This window comes from Hyla sarda, chromosome 8, assembly GCF_029499605.1.
Source record: "Hyla sarda isolate aHylSar1 chromosome 8, aHylSar1.hap1, whole genome shotgun sequence".
Taxonomy (NCBI): domain Eukaryota; kingdom Metazoa; phylum Chordata; class Amphibia; order Anura; family Hylidae; genus Hyla; species Hyla sarda.
Window position 1 is genome coordinate 98,449,349 of NC_079196.1, and position 17,009 is coordinate 98,466,357.

General features: G+C 42.5%; 1 protein-coding gene across 2 annotated transcripts in view; it reads right to left on the minus strand.

Annotated features, from left to right (window-relative positions):
• The window catches only part of FAM117B (family with sequence similarity 117 member B), a 59,992-nt gene that overhangs the window by 10,965 nt on the left and 32,018 nt on the right, over window positions 1-17,009 (minus strand). Inside the window, exons 5-6 of one of the 2 annotated variants that reach the window (XM_056533866.1) lie at window positions 6,078-6,224; window positions 5,780-5,851 (exon numbers count right to left, since the gene is read on the minus strand). In XM_056533866.1, the coding sequence (XP_056389841.1) occupies window positions 5,780-5,851; window positions 6,078-6,224 (219 nt within the window). The remainder of the gene's footprint in view (window positions 1-5,779; window positions 5,852-6,077; window positions 6,225-17,009) is intronic. The other variant, XM_056533867.1, reaches the window with a different exon arrangement.

A 17,009-nucleotide genomic window follows, 5' to 3' on the forward strand; every position in this document is an offset into this window, starting at 1 on the left:
TTTCACTCATCTACCTGCTCCTATAATGTGGAACAAAGACCATTGCCATAAGCTGGTATAATGTAAAAATTAAGATAACTTACAAAACTGCATCAGTATTTGTGAATTAAAGGGGTACTCCGGGGAACTAAACCCATAGCCTATCCTCTCCCTCTCTCACCAACCTATTTATTTGTCTAAATATCATTCATTAGCTATGTACAGCAGTTTTCCTCTTTAAGTTGTCACTTACATGCAGGGAGTGAGAGAAAGACATCATGATCAGATCCACCTTGTCTTTGTGCAAAGCCCTTACTGAGACTAGCCCCCACCCTCCTGGAAGACAAACTTCATGTGATTTCTGTCTGGTCTAGGGCTCTGGCTTCACAGCAACACCTCCCCTCCCCATGTGAGGATCTTGCCAGAGTCTCCTGTGAAGATTCTCAGCCACAACTATGCACATAATCCTGCTCTTCACCTGTGTTGATCTAATCACTGACTGCTGCCATTCAGAGCATTGCATAATTTATGGTGTGTGTGTGTGTACTAGTTTGAAAGAAAAAAGACTTGTACAGTGTGTACGTACTGCTCACCGTGTTTACAATAACACAGCATGCACACACATAGTAAAAGCTATTGGCTGGCAGCCATTACACAGAGCCGCTTTGACTGTTAGGAGTTGTAGTCTGGGCTGCAGCAGGAAATAATAATTTTCAGGTGACAACAGGGGCCACAGGAGCTGGCAAAATCACAAGGATAACTACAGGGGACATAGAACAAATATTGTGGGGGATTTGGGGCATTTTTATTTTCCTGAACTTCCCTGGAGCACCCCTTTAAAAATAGGAGGGAAATAGTAATGATAGAGTGAAAGATTTGTTCTTCTCCTGTGTTTTGGATCAACTCCTAACTTTTTCTTCTAAATCGTAAAATACTGACCAAAAGACTCAAGGGGGAGCACTGCCACATCATTTATTTATTTTTTGTCCAACTATCACAACTACTTAAAAAAGGGTACTCCGGTGGGAAAAAAAAATGTTTAAATCAACCGGTGCCAAAAAGTTTTACAGATTTAAATTACTTCTATTTAAAAATCTTCATCTTTTTAGTACTTATCAGCTGCTGTATGCTCCAGAGAAAGTTCTTTCCTTTTTGCTGCTGACACCTCTGTCCGTGTCAGGAATTGTCCTGAATAGGAACAAATCTCTCCTGCTCCAGATAGTTCCTGACATGGAAATAGGTGTCAGCAGAGAGCACTGTGGTCAGACAGAAAATAAATTAAAGAAAAGAAATTCCTCTGGAGCATACAGCAGCTGATAAGTACTGGATTAAGATTTTTTAATATAAGTCATTTACAAATCTGTTTAACTTTCTAGCACCAGTTGATTTAAAAAAGTAAAAATATAAAATGTTTTCCACCGGAGAATCCTTTTAATATGTTGCGTTACAGGTCGCATGCATGAGGCTACTCTATTTTTGTGTTCCCATGATAACACTTAAAGGGGTACTCCGCCCCTAGACATCTTATCCCCTATCCAAAGGATAGGGGATAAGATGTCAGATCGCCACGGTCCCGCTGCTGGGGAGCCCTGGGATCCCCGCTGCGGCACCCCGCTCTCATTACAGAACAGAGAGAGTTCATTACGTCATTACGCCCAGAGCGAACTCACTCTGTGCTGTAATGAGAGCGGGGTGCCGCGGCGATCTGACATCTTATCCCCTATCCTTTGGATAGTGGATAAGATGTCTAGGGGCAGAGTACCCCTTTAATAATTGTTCATTAATCTGGCCTGGTTTAGCCTTCCCAAGAAAACATGGATTTGGATGGCGATTTGAAACTACATAATGGCCCAGATTTATCAAACGGTGTGAGAAAAAGTGGAGTGATTTTCCCATAGCAGCCATGGCCGGACGAAGCACGCCAAGCATGCGAAACAAGAGCTCGGTCGCCTTTCACTATCCCCCCCACTACCCTTCTCTTCTGTACCCCATATGTAAGTATGCTTCAATAAAGAAGACTTGCAAGCTGAATTGGTGAGTGCCGATATTTTCTTTTCCTGGATTGATCTGTACACTGCTTGCTTTATCTGAGCACCACCTCCAGCAACATAGCTACACTAGCATCCATCTGCCGTCTCATACCCCAGGACACCACTAGCAGTGCTGCACCACCTCTACTGGGAACTATTAACTTTACTAGAGCTCGTTAGCTGAGCGGTGTGTGATTGGTTGCTGTGGGACTTTTTCCTCACATGGTTTGATAAATCCCAACCAATGTGTTCACCACTGATCTATTTGCTTTGGTAAAATTTGCACTTACAACCAAGATTATGAACTCTTCTATAACTTGTCAGAAGTTCATTAACAGAAACCACCACTGAACAAAGTGGCCTTCTGACCCTAGAATGCACATCGATCAGAAAGGCCCTTTAATACCCAAGTGGTGTGGAACGGATGCACTACAATTTTATAAATCAACAATGCCAAAGTTTACAGATTTTCCATCATGAGTTTATAACTTGTCTGAAGGTTACTTCAACACAGTGGAAAGCACAAAACCTATACTATGCCACAACTAAACGTTGTCTGTGAAGGAAAGCGGTATTGAAGTATAAATAATAATGTAATTATGCATATTGTCAAGCAGAGTTTCGATTGCTCATTTACAGAGAATGTAATAGTCTAATGAATCTACCACCTATGGATAATGCAAGACTATGATAAGAGAGCAACTGCTAAAATACATGATAAAATAACCACTGGGGAAAAGAAAATAGATTAGAAAAAAAGACAAAAAAACTAGAGGATTCTTCCCTAAACATAAAAATGGCCATTATTAGCGAGTCAGAAATTATAGCAGTGGTCGATGTCACCTGTGCAAAAACTGCAACAGGAATAGCAGCCACATTGGGGATTAGCTTTAGAGTTATTGTGCCGGTATGTTCAGTTCTAAGCGATTCGTTTCTGAGAAGCAGAGGTGAAAATTGATCTGGCTGCAACTGCATACAAAACTCCATTATCTCTGTAAATACAAGCAACAAAATTATGAAACTTCTGCTCCAGCTCCAATTTCTGGCTTTCTACTATATGGCCAATCTACGCTCTGGATGAACATCCTCTTTAAAAATGGAATTATTACCCTTCAAAACTTTAACAGCTCAGTTTTGTAACAACTCCAAAAAGGTTTGTTGACATTTTCTATAAACTGGTGAAACAAGATAGTGAACGTTTCCCATAGCAAGCCACTACTTTAAAGGGATTGTCTGGCTGTTGTCAGTGATCACTGTGGCCAGTGATTGGCTACAGCAGTCACATGTTCAAGTTGAGAGGCCTCAGGAATTAGGGACTGGTAATGAAACTTCAACTTTTCCTTTCCACTAGTTTTCATCTTAATTTGTCACAGCAGACATTCTTACAATATGGATATCTCGCTGCTTAAAATGCCTTAATATTGACCTGGAAACCATATCATACTGGACTAAAGTTCAGAAGGTCATCTTGTATAACTAGACCAAGCACCCCCACAAAATCCAAATGAAACTGATGCGTTTCGGTTTATTAATAAACCTTAATCATAGCGATATTCATACGTGGGAGCCTGTCCCTCCTTATGTACCTATAGTGAGTGATGTTAGCAAGGTATAGAGCCCACCCAAATGGAGGGTGGAGAAAGGAATTTGTTTATTAACTCTGTGTGGGAATTCCCACCTGTGTAGAAGATCAGGTATGGGAGAAGAAACAAAACAAATGGAAAAAGTACAAAATAGTATATTACATCACAGCAGTATCAATAGTATAGTCTCCGTTCAAAAAATGTACACAAGATCATTTTTGTAATCGAGTCCTCGGGGGAATCTGGTATCCAGATGGAGGATCCAAAACGCCTCCCGTCCGAATACCATCAACCCCCCCCAGTCACCGCCTCTGTTTGGAGGGGGGAGATGGTATTCGGACAGGAGGCGTTTTGGATCCTCCATCTGGATACCAGATGCCCCCGAGGTCTATTACAAAAATTATCTTATGTACATTTTTTGAACGGAGACTATACTATTGATACTGCTGTGATTGATGTTATATACTATTTTGTACATTTTCCATTTGTTTTGTTTCTTCTCCCTTACCTGATCTTCTACACAGGTGGGAATTCCCACGCAGAGTTAACAAATTCCTTTCTCCACCCTCCATTTGGGTGGGCTCTATACCTTGCTAACATCACTCACTATAGGTACATAAGGAGGGACAGGCTCCCACGTATGAATATCGCTATGATTAAGGTTTATTAATAAACTGAAATGCATCAGCGTTTCATTTGGATTTTATGGGGTCACCTTTATGTTTTCTGCACGTTTTTAAAGGAATGAAATAAAATTACTTTTTTTTTTTTAAAGGAAGCTGGAAACCTACTTTTTTCTTGTATGCATCCAACTGGGATCCGGCTCAGCAATCAACCGTGCTTCCACTGAACTCTATCCTGTGCTTATATCTACTATTGGAAGGGTGAGCTTTTTCTATACAAAAACCCCCACCCCATTAACAGATGCAAAGAATGGCACAGCTTGCGTACTTATGGACAGACTGTTTCCAGACACCACTGGTAGTAATCATTTCTCACAGGACAAAAATTGGGTACTCTCTTCCCACCCAACATCTTAAAGATTTCCACCATACGTTTGGAGTATGTTTGGCCTCACATCCTGCCCCCAAAACAGAGATCCATATTGAGAGAAGTCTGCAATATTCTATAAATCTAAAATGAAAACACTCGTCAATACTGTCCAACTATTAGCCAACCACAGGCCTGGAACATGTTTGTTATCAGACAGCAAAATAGCTTTCCTTAGTTAGTGTTGCATGCAGTAAGGTATAAGCTTTGCATTAGCAGAGAAATCTGTATTTCATAGTAGGCTCTGGATCCCTTTTTCTTTCAATAGCTCTACTTCTGTATAAGCCTTTCTAGGTTTGAAACATTAAAAAGGGGGCAGCAAGAACAGTGGAAAGTATTATTATTGTAAAAAAGCTAAAAAAAAAACCATTTAAATCACAAATAATATGAACAGTAAAAAGCAATGATGAAGCCATTAGTATCCATAACATGGCATCTTAACCTAACTCATCTACTTCAGCATTGATGCAGAGTAAAAGATCAGTCAGCGTCTATTCCTCTGAGTGATTTCCAGGGATCTCACCTCTTCCAAATTTGTGCGTTTTTGCAGCAAGATTTATAACACTGGATAACTAATTCTGAAAGTATATTGCCATACCTTTACTGGGTCAGTTTACATGTGCTGCTCCATAAAGGAAGTTATACAGAAATACAGAAATGTATAAACTTGTGTACACAAAAAGCACTTGCCTTAGAAAACCCCTAGATTGCAGCTGACAGGGAAGCAGTGTAAAACTAATAAAGGTGGGTACCTAATTGATGGCTATAGGTGACTTACTGCAGGAGCCATAAAGGCTATGCAAGCAACACTGTTAAGTAGGTAATAGGAATCCATCATTATGGTTGTGTCCTCAATAAGCTTTGAGACCCTGTTTTAGCTGCTACAACTGAATTGCTATTTGGATTTATTAATGATAACATTTGGCAGCTACTATGTAACACAGGTTATCTAACATTAACACAGCAGGTAAGTAGATTAAGTAAACTACACTGCTGGAACCTCAGGATATCAAAACATCTCAGAAAAATGTTAAGTACATGACAAAGATATCAGAAAAAAAGTGTATCCAATCTAATAAAACAATATAATTAAATGTGTACACATAAAATAAGATACCACACACAACAACAACTTACCTCAGGGTGCAGATGCTGAAAACTCATTGTAATGTTCCCATTGACATCAGGAAGGCCTGAACAGTCTCCATGCTGGGAAACCACAAGGATATATGCTTCAAGATGAATATTGGAGCAACCCACCCTCCTTAATAAACCCATAATATGGAGGGTGAAAACTTAAAAAAATAAAAATGCTTCTTGATTCCATGTGCAGCGGAGAAAAGTGAAAAGAGCCTTCTCAATGGTAAGTCATAAATTACCATCAAGAACCAGTAACTGGGCTATGGCTCCGTAGTGGAAAGGAATATGCACTTACCATGAGTTGCTCTTCCTTCTCTCCAGTTTCCTTAATGATGATTTCAATCTCTTGGTTCAGCCCTTCCACACTGTTCCGAAATCGTGAGCCAGATGATTTGTTCATTGGTATGGTCATTGGAGTAAGTACATTCTTAGACATAGAGGTCTGTAAGGAAAAGGTTTACAGAAAGACCAGTGATTTTTCAGACTGTGCAAAAGGAACAGATGCAAAAGCTTTTGTGAGGTTTACTGGCTACAAAACACTATGGAGGAGACTTCTCAAACCCCGGGCCAAGGAACAGCTGAATAGGTGCCTACTGCCATCAGATTCCAGCTTTCATTTTCAAATCCCTAATATTGAAAGCAGCAACAGGATAGGTTTCTAAGCGCACCAAATTTAGGCTAGGTTTGCACTTATTTTTCTGGTCATGCACATATACAAAACAAAGAAAAAAAAAAATACATGCCTGACCCCAACAGCACCCAATGGACCCTATTGGCTTTAATAGGATCCGTCTGATTTCTGTAATGGTGTCCTTTATCAGGGATGTGGAAATCCTATAGCCCGACGCCCGGGACAAGTAGTTTTGGGCGCCGGGCAGGTGAATTGTTTATGGATTTAGCCCTGTATCGGGCGAGCAGGGACAGACCGACGTCCCCCTTATTTTTCTTTAATATCGGTGTGAGGCGCAGGAGCCGATGGAAGTCTACACCTCACACCGGCGCTCAGAGTGTATGGAAGGGGCGGCCTCCAGCTGACTGCAGAGCCCCCTTATCTCCCCTCCCGGAGGATGGACGCAGCTCAGAAGACACAGCAGGGTGAGAGTGGATGTTGACAGCTCCGTGCACAGCTCCATCCCCCGCACACAGCTTCCCCCTCCCCCTCCCCTGCTCTGTCTAGACAGGACCTAATCCACCACGGGGCGGTTGCTTGTTTGCACGGGGAAAACACAGAGCAGGGGGGGGGGGGGGGTGAGGGGGAGGACGTAAATCTCACCTCACACCGGCCGGGACTACAGCTCTGATGTCCACTCATGGCGGCTCAGGTGAGGGAGTTGTAGTTTTGCAACAGCTGGAGGCACCCTGGTTGGGAAACACTGGTGGATATGTATGGTGTGAGTGTATGTGTGTATGATGTCTAAGTGTGATGTGTATGTAATGTATGATGTGTGTATGATGTCTAAGTGTGATGTGTATGTATGTGATGTATGATGTGTGTATAATGTATTATGTGTGTATAATGTCTATGTGTGATGTGTATGTAATGTATGATGTGTGTATGATGTCTAAGTGTGATGTGTATGTATGTGATGTATGATGTGTGTATAATGTCTATGTGTGATGTGTATGTAATGTATGATGTGTGTATGATGTCTAAGTGTGATGTGTATGTAATGTATGATGTGTGTATGATGTCTAAGTGTGATGTGTATGTATGTGATGTATGATGTGGGGTGGGCAGCGGCAGGTGTATGTATGATATATGTATGGTGTATATGTAGGGTGTGAGTGTATGTAATGTATGATGTGGGGGGGCAGTGGCGGGGGTGTGTGTGTATGATATGGGGGCAGTGGCTGGTGCATGTATGATGTGTGTATATGTATGGTGTGAGTGTATGTGTATATGTAATGTATGATATGGGGGCAGTGGCTGGTGCATGTATGATATGTGTATATGTATGGTGTATATGTATGGTGTGAGTGTATATGTAATGTATGATATGGGGGCAGTGGCTGGTTCATGTATGATATGTGTATGCATGAATGTTTTGTATAGGAGAGGACTGTCACGTCGGGCATTAGGGCAGTTGTGCCATCTAATTTTATTTATTTTTAGTGGCACCCGCACTAAATTGCACCCCCAGAATCCCCCCCTTCATACTCACCCGCCAACCAAGAGCCCCACGGATGCACACAAACACACCCGAACCAAAACTACAACTCCCAGCATGTTGGACCATAACCTAAACTGTAGAACTATAAAGTGTAACATGCTGGGAGTTGTAGTTTTGGTTCGGGTCAGCTGCAGAGCCATAGGCTGCATCAGGGCATGCTGGGTGTTGTAGTTACTATCTGCAATTCCCAGTATTCCTTGACATAGACTATGGCTCTGCAGCTGACACAAACCAAAACTACAACTCCCAGCATGTTACACAATAACCTTAACTGTACTATACAGTGCAACATGCTGCAACACCCACACAACCATAGGCTGTATCAGGGCATGCTGGGAGTTGTAGTTATCTAGTAACTAAATGCAACTTCCAACATTTTCTGACACAAAATGCAGCACATAAACTGGAGAAGCAGAACCCCCCTGCCCAGTAACACAAGTCCCTATTGAGACTGAAAAATAGTGACTAAAACATTTTATAAAGTGCGTATACATGTGAATAAGCCCCTTTCCTAATAAAAGTTTCAAATTTTCTTTAAATAAAAATAATGTACAAAAATAAACATAAGTGGTATCGCTACATGTGGAAATGTCCGGACTATTAAAATATGATGTTAATTAAACTGTACGGTGAACGGTGTAAATGTAAAAGAATAGTCCAGAATTGCTCATTTTTGGTCACTTCATATGAGAAATTTTTTATAAGGTGATCAAAAAGTTATATCTAGATTTTTCTGGGCTTGTCTGGGGTGTAAGAGGAGCTACAGCTCTCCCGCCGCTAATATCCCGACATGCTGCGATCACCTATTAAACCATTAGATCACCGCTGTCAGCAGTGTCTAAAGGATCTTCTATCCATCCCTGGTGGTCTAGTGGGGTGAATCGTACTATTTTGGTTGAAATTATTTTATCTACCAGGACAAGTGGATTTTCTTGAGGGACAAGTAGATTGTGTTCCGCTTTAGTCCCTTGGACAAGTAGTTTTTTTTTTAAAATTTCCACACCCCTGCCTTTATGAGAACGGACAAAAAAAAGATGGTGCTGCAAACAACAAATGGAGCCTCAAATGTGAACCTTGCCTTAGATATCCTTTTTTGCTCATATTTACACAGCTGCTTTTAAAACCCACATATTGGCCAGTGAAGCAAAAAGCTTTCTAGCTGTACCTTAAAATCAGACATGTATTCGTCCTACAATTAAAAGGGTTATTAGGTCTTGTGATAAGCTATCAATAGTAAAGGATAGGCTATACATACTAGATTGGTAGGGGTCTGACTGTGGATACCCCACCAATCAGCTGGATTAGTCAGCCCCACAGACGCAGGGGTGTGGAAATAAAAAAATAAAAATAAATAAACTACTTGTCCAAGGGACTAAAGCGGAACACAATCAACTTGTCCCTCAAGAAAACCCCCTTGTCCTGGTAGAGAAAATAATTTCAACCAAAAAAGTAAATAAGGTCTTGGTATTAGTTTATGCACTTTTGTTTTTCCTCTTCCTATAATAGCCATAACCCTTATTTTTTGATCTACAGCCTCATACGAGTCTTGTTTTTTGCGGCACCAATTGTTCTTTGTAATGACCCCTATAACATTTTTATTTTTCCGTATACTAGGTAGGCTGTATGAGGGCTCTTTTTTGGGGGCCATAATATGCTGTTTGTATTGATCTCACTTTTCAACACTTTTTTTTTTAACTTTATAAACAAACGCAATTCTGTGATTTGGTATTTTTTTTTACGTTAATGCCATTTAGCGTACGGGATATAAAACGTAAATTTTTTTTAAATAGTTTGGACAATTACACATGCACCAATACCAAATATGTTTATTTTTATTATATTTACCAATATTTGTATGGAAAATGGTAAAAGGGGGGCGATATGAACTTTTAATATTTAACCCCTTAAGGACCAAGGACGTACTGGTACGTCCTTGGTCCTGCTCCCCTGATATAACGCGGGGTTACACGGTAACCCCGCATCATATCACGGCGGGCCCGGCGTCATAGTGAAGCCGGGACCCGCCGCTAATAGCGCGCAGCGCCGATCGCGGCGCCGCGCGGCTAAAACCGAAAGTGAAAGCTGCCGGTTAACTCAGTGGGCTGTTCGGGATAGCCGCGGCGAAATTGCGGCATCCCGAACAGCTTACAGGACAGCGGGAGGGTCCCTACCTGCCTCCTCGCTGTCCGATCGCCGTATGACTGCTCAGTGTCTGAGATCCAGGCATGAGCAGTCATGCGGCAGAATCATCGATCACTGGTTTCTTATGAGAAACCAGTGATCAATGATAAAGATCAGTGTGTGCAGTGTTATAGGTCCCTATGGGAGCTAGAACACTGCAAAAAAAAGTGAAAAAAAATAAGTGAATGAAGATCATTTAACACCTCCCCTATTAAAAGTTTGAATCACCCCCTTTTCCGTTAAAAAAAAAAAAAAAAAAAAACAGTGTAAATAAAAATAAACATATGTGGTATCACCGCGTGCGGAAATGTCCGAATTATAAAAATATATCATTAATTAAACCGCTCGGTCAATGGCGTGCGCGCAAAAAAATTCCAAAGTCCAAAATAGTGCATTTTTGGTCACTTTTTATATCATTTAAAAGATGAATAAGTCCTATCAATGCAAAAATGGTACCGTTAAAAACTACAGATCACGGCGCAAAAAATGAGCCCTAATACCGCCCCATACACGGAAAAATTAAAAAGTTATAGGGGTCAGAAGATGACCAATTAAAACGTATTAATTTTTTCCAGAAGTGCGACAAAATCAAACCTATATAAGTAGGCTATCATTTTAACCGTATGGACCTACAGAATAAAGATAAGGTGTCATTTTTACCGAAAAATTAACTACGTAGAAATGGAAGCCCCCAAAAGTTACAAAACTGCTTTTTTTTTCAATTTTGTGGCACAATCTTTTTTTTTTCGTTTCACCGTAGATTTCTGGGCAAAATGACTGACGTCATTACAAAGTAGAATTGGTGGCGGAAAAAAATAAGCCATCATATGGATTTTTAGGTGCAAAATTGAAAGTTATGATTTTTAAAGGCAAGGAGCAAAAAACGGAAAAAAAACCCGGTCCTTAAAGGAGTAGTCCAGTGGTGACTCAGTGGTGAACAACTTATCCCCTATCCTAAGGATAGGGGATAAGTTGCAGATCGCGGGGGGTCCGACCGCTGGGGCCCCCTGTGATCTCCTGTACGGGGCCCCGACAGCGGGTATTGAGGGGGCGTGTCTGCCACCGCTTCGTGCGGGGGTCGATACACGCTATCTGGCCCCAGCGGTCGGACCCCCCGCAATCTCAAACTTATCCCCTATCCTTAGGATAGGGGATAAGTTTTTCACCACCTGACTACCCCTTTAAGGGGTTAAGTAGGGGTTAAAGTAAAAAAAAAAAAAAAAAAAAAAAAAAAAAAAAAGTAAACTTTTTTTTTCATACACTTTATTATTCGATTCCTCATACAGATCAATGCAGTTCTATTGAACTCCATTGATCTGTCTGTGTTCATTTGGTTGAGCCTGCTCAAGGTATGCTCAATTAAATGCAGATCTATTGGGGGCACCCATAGATGAAGAGGTAAGCCCTCCGGCTCATTCCACAGCGGATCGCCCCCCAAAATCGTGCTGCGGAGGGCGATCCACCCCACTAGAACACCAGGGATGGTTATAAGATCCCTTTCGCCACCGCCGTCAACTTTGACAGCGGTGATCAAAAGGGTTACTAGCCACCCGCAGCGATCGCCACATGATGTGTTATTAGCGGTGGCCCCGGGCTACTAAAAATCAGCTGGGGTCCACAGAGTATGGAGCGGGTTAGAGTTGGGAGCCCGCTCCATACACTGAGTGCCGGTGTGAGGTGCAGACTTGTGTCCCATGCAAGTGTGCGCACCTGCGCCTCACACAGGCATTATAAAAAAATATTAAAAAAATAAAGAGGGGGGGGCGGGGGAGGGTTTAGTCTGGCTGGCCCCTGCTTGCCCGATACAGGGCTAAATCTATGAAAAATTCCCCTGCCTGATTGGGTCTAAGAGATATGAAAATCCTATCATGCTATCAATGAAAAAGCAGACATCCCAGGACATCAAATAAGAATCCACATACTAGAAGTGGATTCTTCTGACCATTGGATAGAACCTTCTGAGGGGAAATTAAAAGAACACCAGGGGGTACCATAACAAGTTATGTAATATCAATGTTTACATTCCTTCAGAAAAAGGTTTCTGTTTTGCCTGATCAAACAGAAATAAAGCCTATAATCAGGGGACAACCCCTTTAACCCCTTAACGACGCAGGACGTATATTTTCGTCCTGCGCCAGCTCCCGCGATATGATGCGGGGTCGCGCTGCGACCCTGCATCACATCGTGTCGTCCCGGCACTCACATCGTGTCGTCCCGGCACTCATCATCAGCCGATCGTGGCGATGTGCGGTATTAACCTTTAGAAGCGGCGGTCAAAGCTGACCGCCGCTTCTAAAGCGAAAGTGAAAGTATCCTGGCTAGTCAGTCGGGCTGTTCGGGACCGCCGCGGTGAAATCGCGGCGTCCCGAACAGCTTACAGGGCACCGGGAGGGCCCTTATCTGCCTCCTCTGTGTCCGATCGACGAATGACTGCTCCGTGCCTCAGATCCAGGCAGGAGCAGTCAAGCGCCGATAACACTGATCACAGGTGTGTTAATACACGCCAGTGATCAGCATAGGAGATCAGTGTGTGCAGTGTGTGCAGTGTTATAGGTCCCTATGGGAGCTATAACTCTGCAAAAAAAAATAAAAGTACAAAAAAAAAAAGTGTTAATAAAGGTCATTTAACCCCTTCCCTAATAAAAGTTTGAATCACCCCCCCCTTTTCCCATAAAAAAAATAAAATAACAGTGTAAATAAAAATAAACATATGTGGTATCGCCGCGTGCGTAAATGTCCGAACTATAAAAATATATCGTTCATTAAACCGCACGGTCAATGGCGTACACGCAAAATTCCAAAGTCCAAAAAAGCGTATTTTGGTCACTTTTTATACCATTAAAAAATGAATAAAAAGTGATCAAAAAGTCCGATCAAAACAAAAATCGTACCGATAAAAACTTCAGATCATGGCACACGGAGCCCTCATACCACCCTGTACGTGGAAAAATAAAAAAAGTTATAGGGGTCAGAAGAGAACATTTTTAAACATATACATTTTCCTGCATGTAGTTATGATTTTTTCCAGAAGTGCGACAAAATCAAACCTATATAAGTAGGGTATCATTGTAATCGTATGGACCTACAGAATAAAGATAAGGTGTCATTTTTAATGAAATATGCACTGCGTAGAAACGGAAGCCCCCAAAAGTTACAAAATGGCTTTTTTTTCTTTGATTTTGTCGCACAATGATTTTTTTTTCGTTTCGACGTGAATTTTTGGGTAAAATGACTAATGTCACTGCAAAGTAGAATTGGTGATGCAAAAAATAAGCCATAATATGGAATTTTAGGTGGAAAATTGAAAGAGTAATGATTTTTAAAAGGTAAGGAGGGAAAAACGAAAGTGCAAAAACGGAAACACCCTGAGTCCTTAAGGGGTTAAGAGTTTGGCTGTAACTGTAACAGCAGGGCTCGTACAATGCATAACTCTCTGGTTAGATAAAAAGGTTGCCATGTGTAATTTCTTGGGAATTTTATATAGGATACTAAATAAGTAATTCAAGGTATTTGCAGACAGAGGTTTTAGGAAGGCTGTCTATATGTATTTTTATAGCAAACTCCCGATATGACATCCACATCAAGTCCAGCTACCACCTTCCCCATCGTGACATCCAGCACGGACACGCTCAGAGTCAAGCCCAACAACAGCACACAAAAGGTGGAAGAATTCCAGCTGGGAATGTCGGTAAAAACTGCTTTATAAAAAATATCCAGATCCACCACAGCAGAGGTACATGTGCTCAGGATCTGACACGTTTCAGTAAACACACCTTAGTCACAGATTTGTGACTAAGGTGTGTTTACCGAAACATCAGATCCTAAGCACATGTAGCTCTGATGTGGTGGATTTGGATTTTATTTTATTTTTTCTAACAAAGCAGCTTTTATCTGACATTCCCAGCTGGAGTTCTTCTGCCTTTTTTATGTTTTTGTATTATCAATTCTCAAATGCTTTAATGCATTGACTAACTGATACAGAATGTATGCTAAATGTATAATTGCATGAGAGGTAGAGGTGGGAACATAAGCAGCATGGATGGAGCGACATAGAAGTGTTTGTACAGAAGACTGCGAGTTCAGTGCTCACCATGGGCTAGGTGTGTGGATTTTACCATAAGGCTATGTTCACACGGTGGAATTTCTGCTATTATGTTCAAATTCCACTCAGAAAAGCAGAGTGGAGTGGAATTTTTGTGCTTTCAAAAACACAGATTCCGCTTGACTACAGAGTCCCGTTAACTTCATTGGAATCTAAACGGAATTTCGCTAAATTTAAAGACATGTCTTAAATCTGCAGAATCTGGAATTTCTGTGGCTGAGATTCTGCTGAGTGAATGGGGCAGTGGAATCCCCTTTGAAAATAGGCAGTCAATTCTACTGTAGCGGAATATTTCCACTGGCATTCCGCCATGTGAACATGGCTTTTCATTGCATATTTCAGCAGATAAGGCAGGCTGCTGTTTTAAAAATAGTGGAGAGAGAAGCACGCGGCCTGAGCCTTACATTGTAATTTGTTTTATATTTATTTTTTATTTAAATTATTGGGGCCGCCTTCTTGCCAGATCTGTTTTAGCAGAATTTAGAGATATGCTTTGCAGCAAGAGTTATAGATATAGGCAACAATAGACAGGGCCTGTCCCATTGATATGAATAAGAAAGATGTCTGAGCGTGCTCAGGGACGTTTGCAGAGGTAATTCTGGAGGAAGGGAGAGGCTAAGCTGTGAGCAGCAGCTACTGTATGTACCATTGTAATCTATGTACTAAGGGGCACCTTACACGATAATCCTGTCTGTTAGCTCTGTTTTAGGCCTAGTGGCCAGACTGGGAACTAGCAAAATGGAAAACAATTTGCTTAACTTCAATGGGTAGCAAAATCAGCTGCAGGGGAAAAAAAAAGAAAAAAAAAAAAAACTGCAGCAGATCCTATACGTGTGAACATACCCTAAAGGAGTAATCTTGTGCATGAACACCTATCCCCAAAGGATAGGGTATAAGTGTCTTATAGTGGGTGGTCCGACCGCTGGGACCCCCGCAATCCCATGGAACCCGGCGCATTGCCGTAGAATGAGATTTGCCATAGAATGAGATGGTCCGCCTCCATCACATCCTATTGGCTCACTCTTGTCACGTGACATATTTAAACGTCACGCATCGATGCGCACAGCAGTGTCAGTTTGGCTATCACAGGGAGAGGATCTCCTCTCCCTGTGATAGCTGAAGCTGTACGGAGCTCTCATGGCCTCTGTGGCCCGACAGAAGTTCACACATGTACGCATCTCACACGGCTGCCTCATATACATTTACTGTTGATCCACAGCGCTATCGGGATCCCGATGGCGCTGTCATCAGTGTGCGTCCCCGCGAGCGCCCCACGGCCGCAGCTCTACTCCCCGTCCCCCGCAGCTCTACTTCCCGTCCCGTTAACGCTCAGGGAGCGGGGAACATAAAGTAGAGCATCGGGCGCAGGTTAAGTTATTCGCGTAGTGCTGCGCATGCGCAGTACTACTTTACCTGCGCCCGATGCTCTACTTTCTGTTCCCTGCTCACTAAGCGTTAACGGGAAGGGGAGTAGAGCTGCGGGCGTGGGGCGCTCGCGGGGATGCACACTGATGACAGCGCCATCGGGCATAGGAATCCCCATCCCCCATGTGGATCGCTCCCTGAGCGTTAACAGGCGACGGGGAGTAGAGCTGCGGGGGACGGGGAGTACAGCTCCGGGGGACGGGGAGTAGAGCTACGGCCGTGGGGCGCTCGCGGGGACGCACACTGATGACAGCGCCGATAGCGCTGTGGATCAACAATAAATGTAATAATAGAGTAAGTGTATATGAGGCAGCCGTATGAGCTGCGTACATGTGAACTTCTGTCGGGCCACAGAGGCCATGAGAGCTCCGTGGAGCTTCAGCTATCACAGGGAGAGGAGATCCTCTCCCTGTGATAGCCAAACTGACACTGCTGTGCGCATCGATGCGTGACGTTTAAATATGTCACGTGACAAGAGTGAGCCAATAGGATGTGATGGAGGCGGACCATCTCATTTTATGGCAAATCTCATTCTACGGCAATGCACCGGCAGGTCGACCCTTGCAGGAAGCAGCACCCGACAAGCCCCCTCCTTGTAACTCCATTGGAGAGCAGGAGATTCAGTGTACAGTGGGGTACAGTGGGGCTAAAAAGTATTCAGGTACAGTGGGGCTAAAAAGTATTTAGTCAGCCACCAATTGTGCAGGTTCTCCCACTTAGAAAGATGAGAGGCCTGTAATTTTCATCATAGGTATACCTCAAAGACATAATGAGAAAAAAAATTATCCATAAAATCACATTGTCAGATTTTTTTATAATTTGCAAATTATGGTGGAAAATAAGTATTTGGTCAATAACAAAAGTTCATCTCAATACTTTGTCATATACCCTTTGTTCGCAATGACAAAAGGTCAGACACAAGGTTTTCACACACTGTTGCTGGTATTTTGGCCCATTCCTCCATGCAGATCTGCTCTAGAGCAGGGATGTTATGGGGCTGTCGCTGGGCAACATGGACTTTCAACTCCCTCCAAAAGGTTTTCTATGGGGTTGAGATCTGGAGACTGGCTAGATCACTCCAGGACCTTGAAATGCTTCACAGTAGGTATGGTGTTCTTTGGATGCAACTCAGCATTCTTTCTCCTCCAAACATGACAAATTGAGTTTTTACCAAAAAGTTCTACTTTGGCTTCATCTGACCATATAACATTCTCCCAATACTCTTCTGGATCATTCAAATGCTCTCTAGCAAACTTCAGATGGGCCCAGACATGTTCTGGCTTAACTCCTTGGGGACAGAGGGCGTACCTATACGCCCTCAGCCCGCTCCCTGTCTATAACGCAGGGC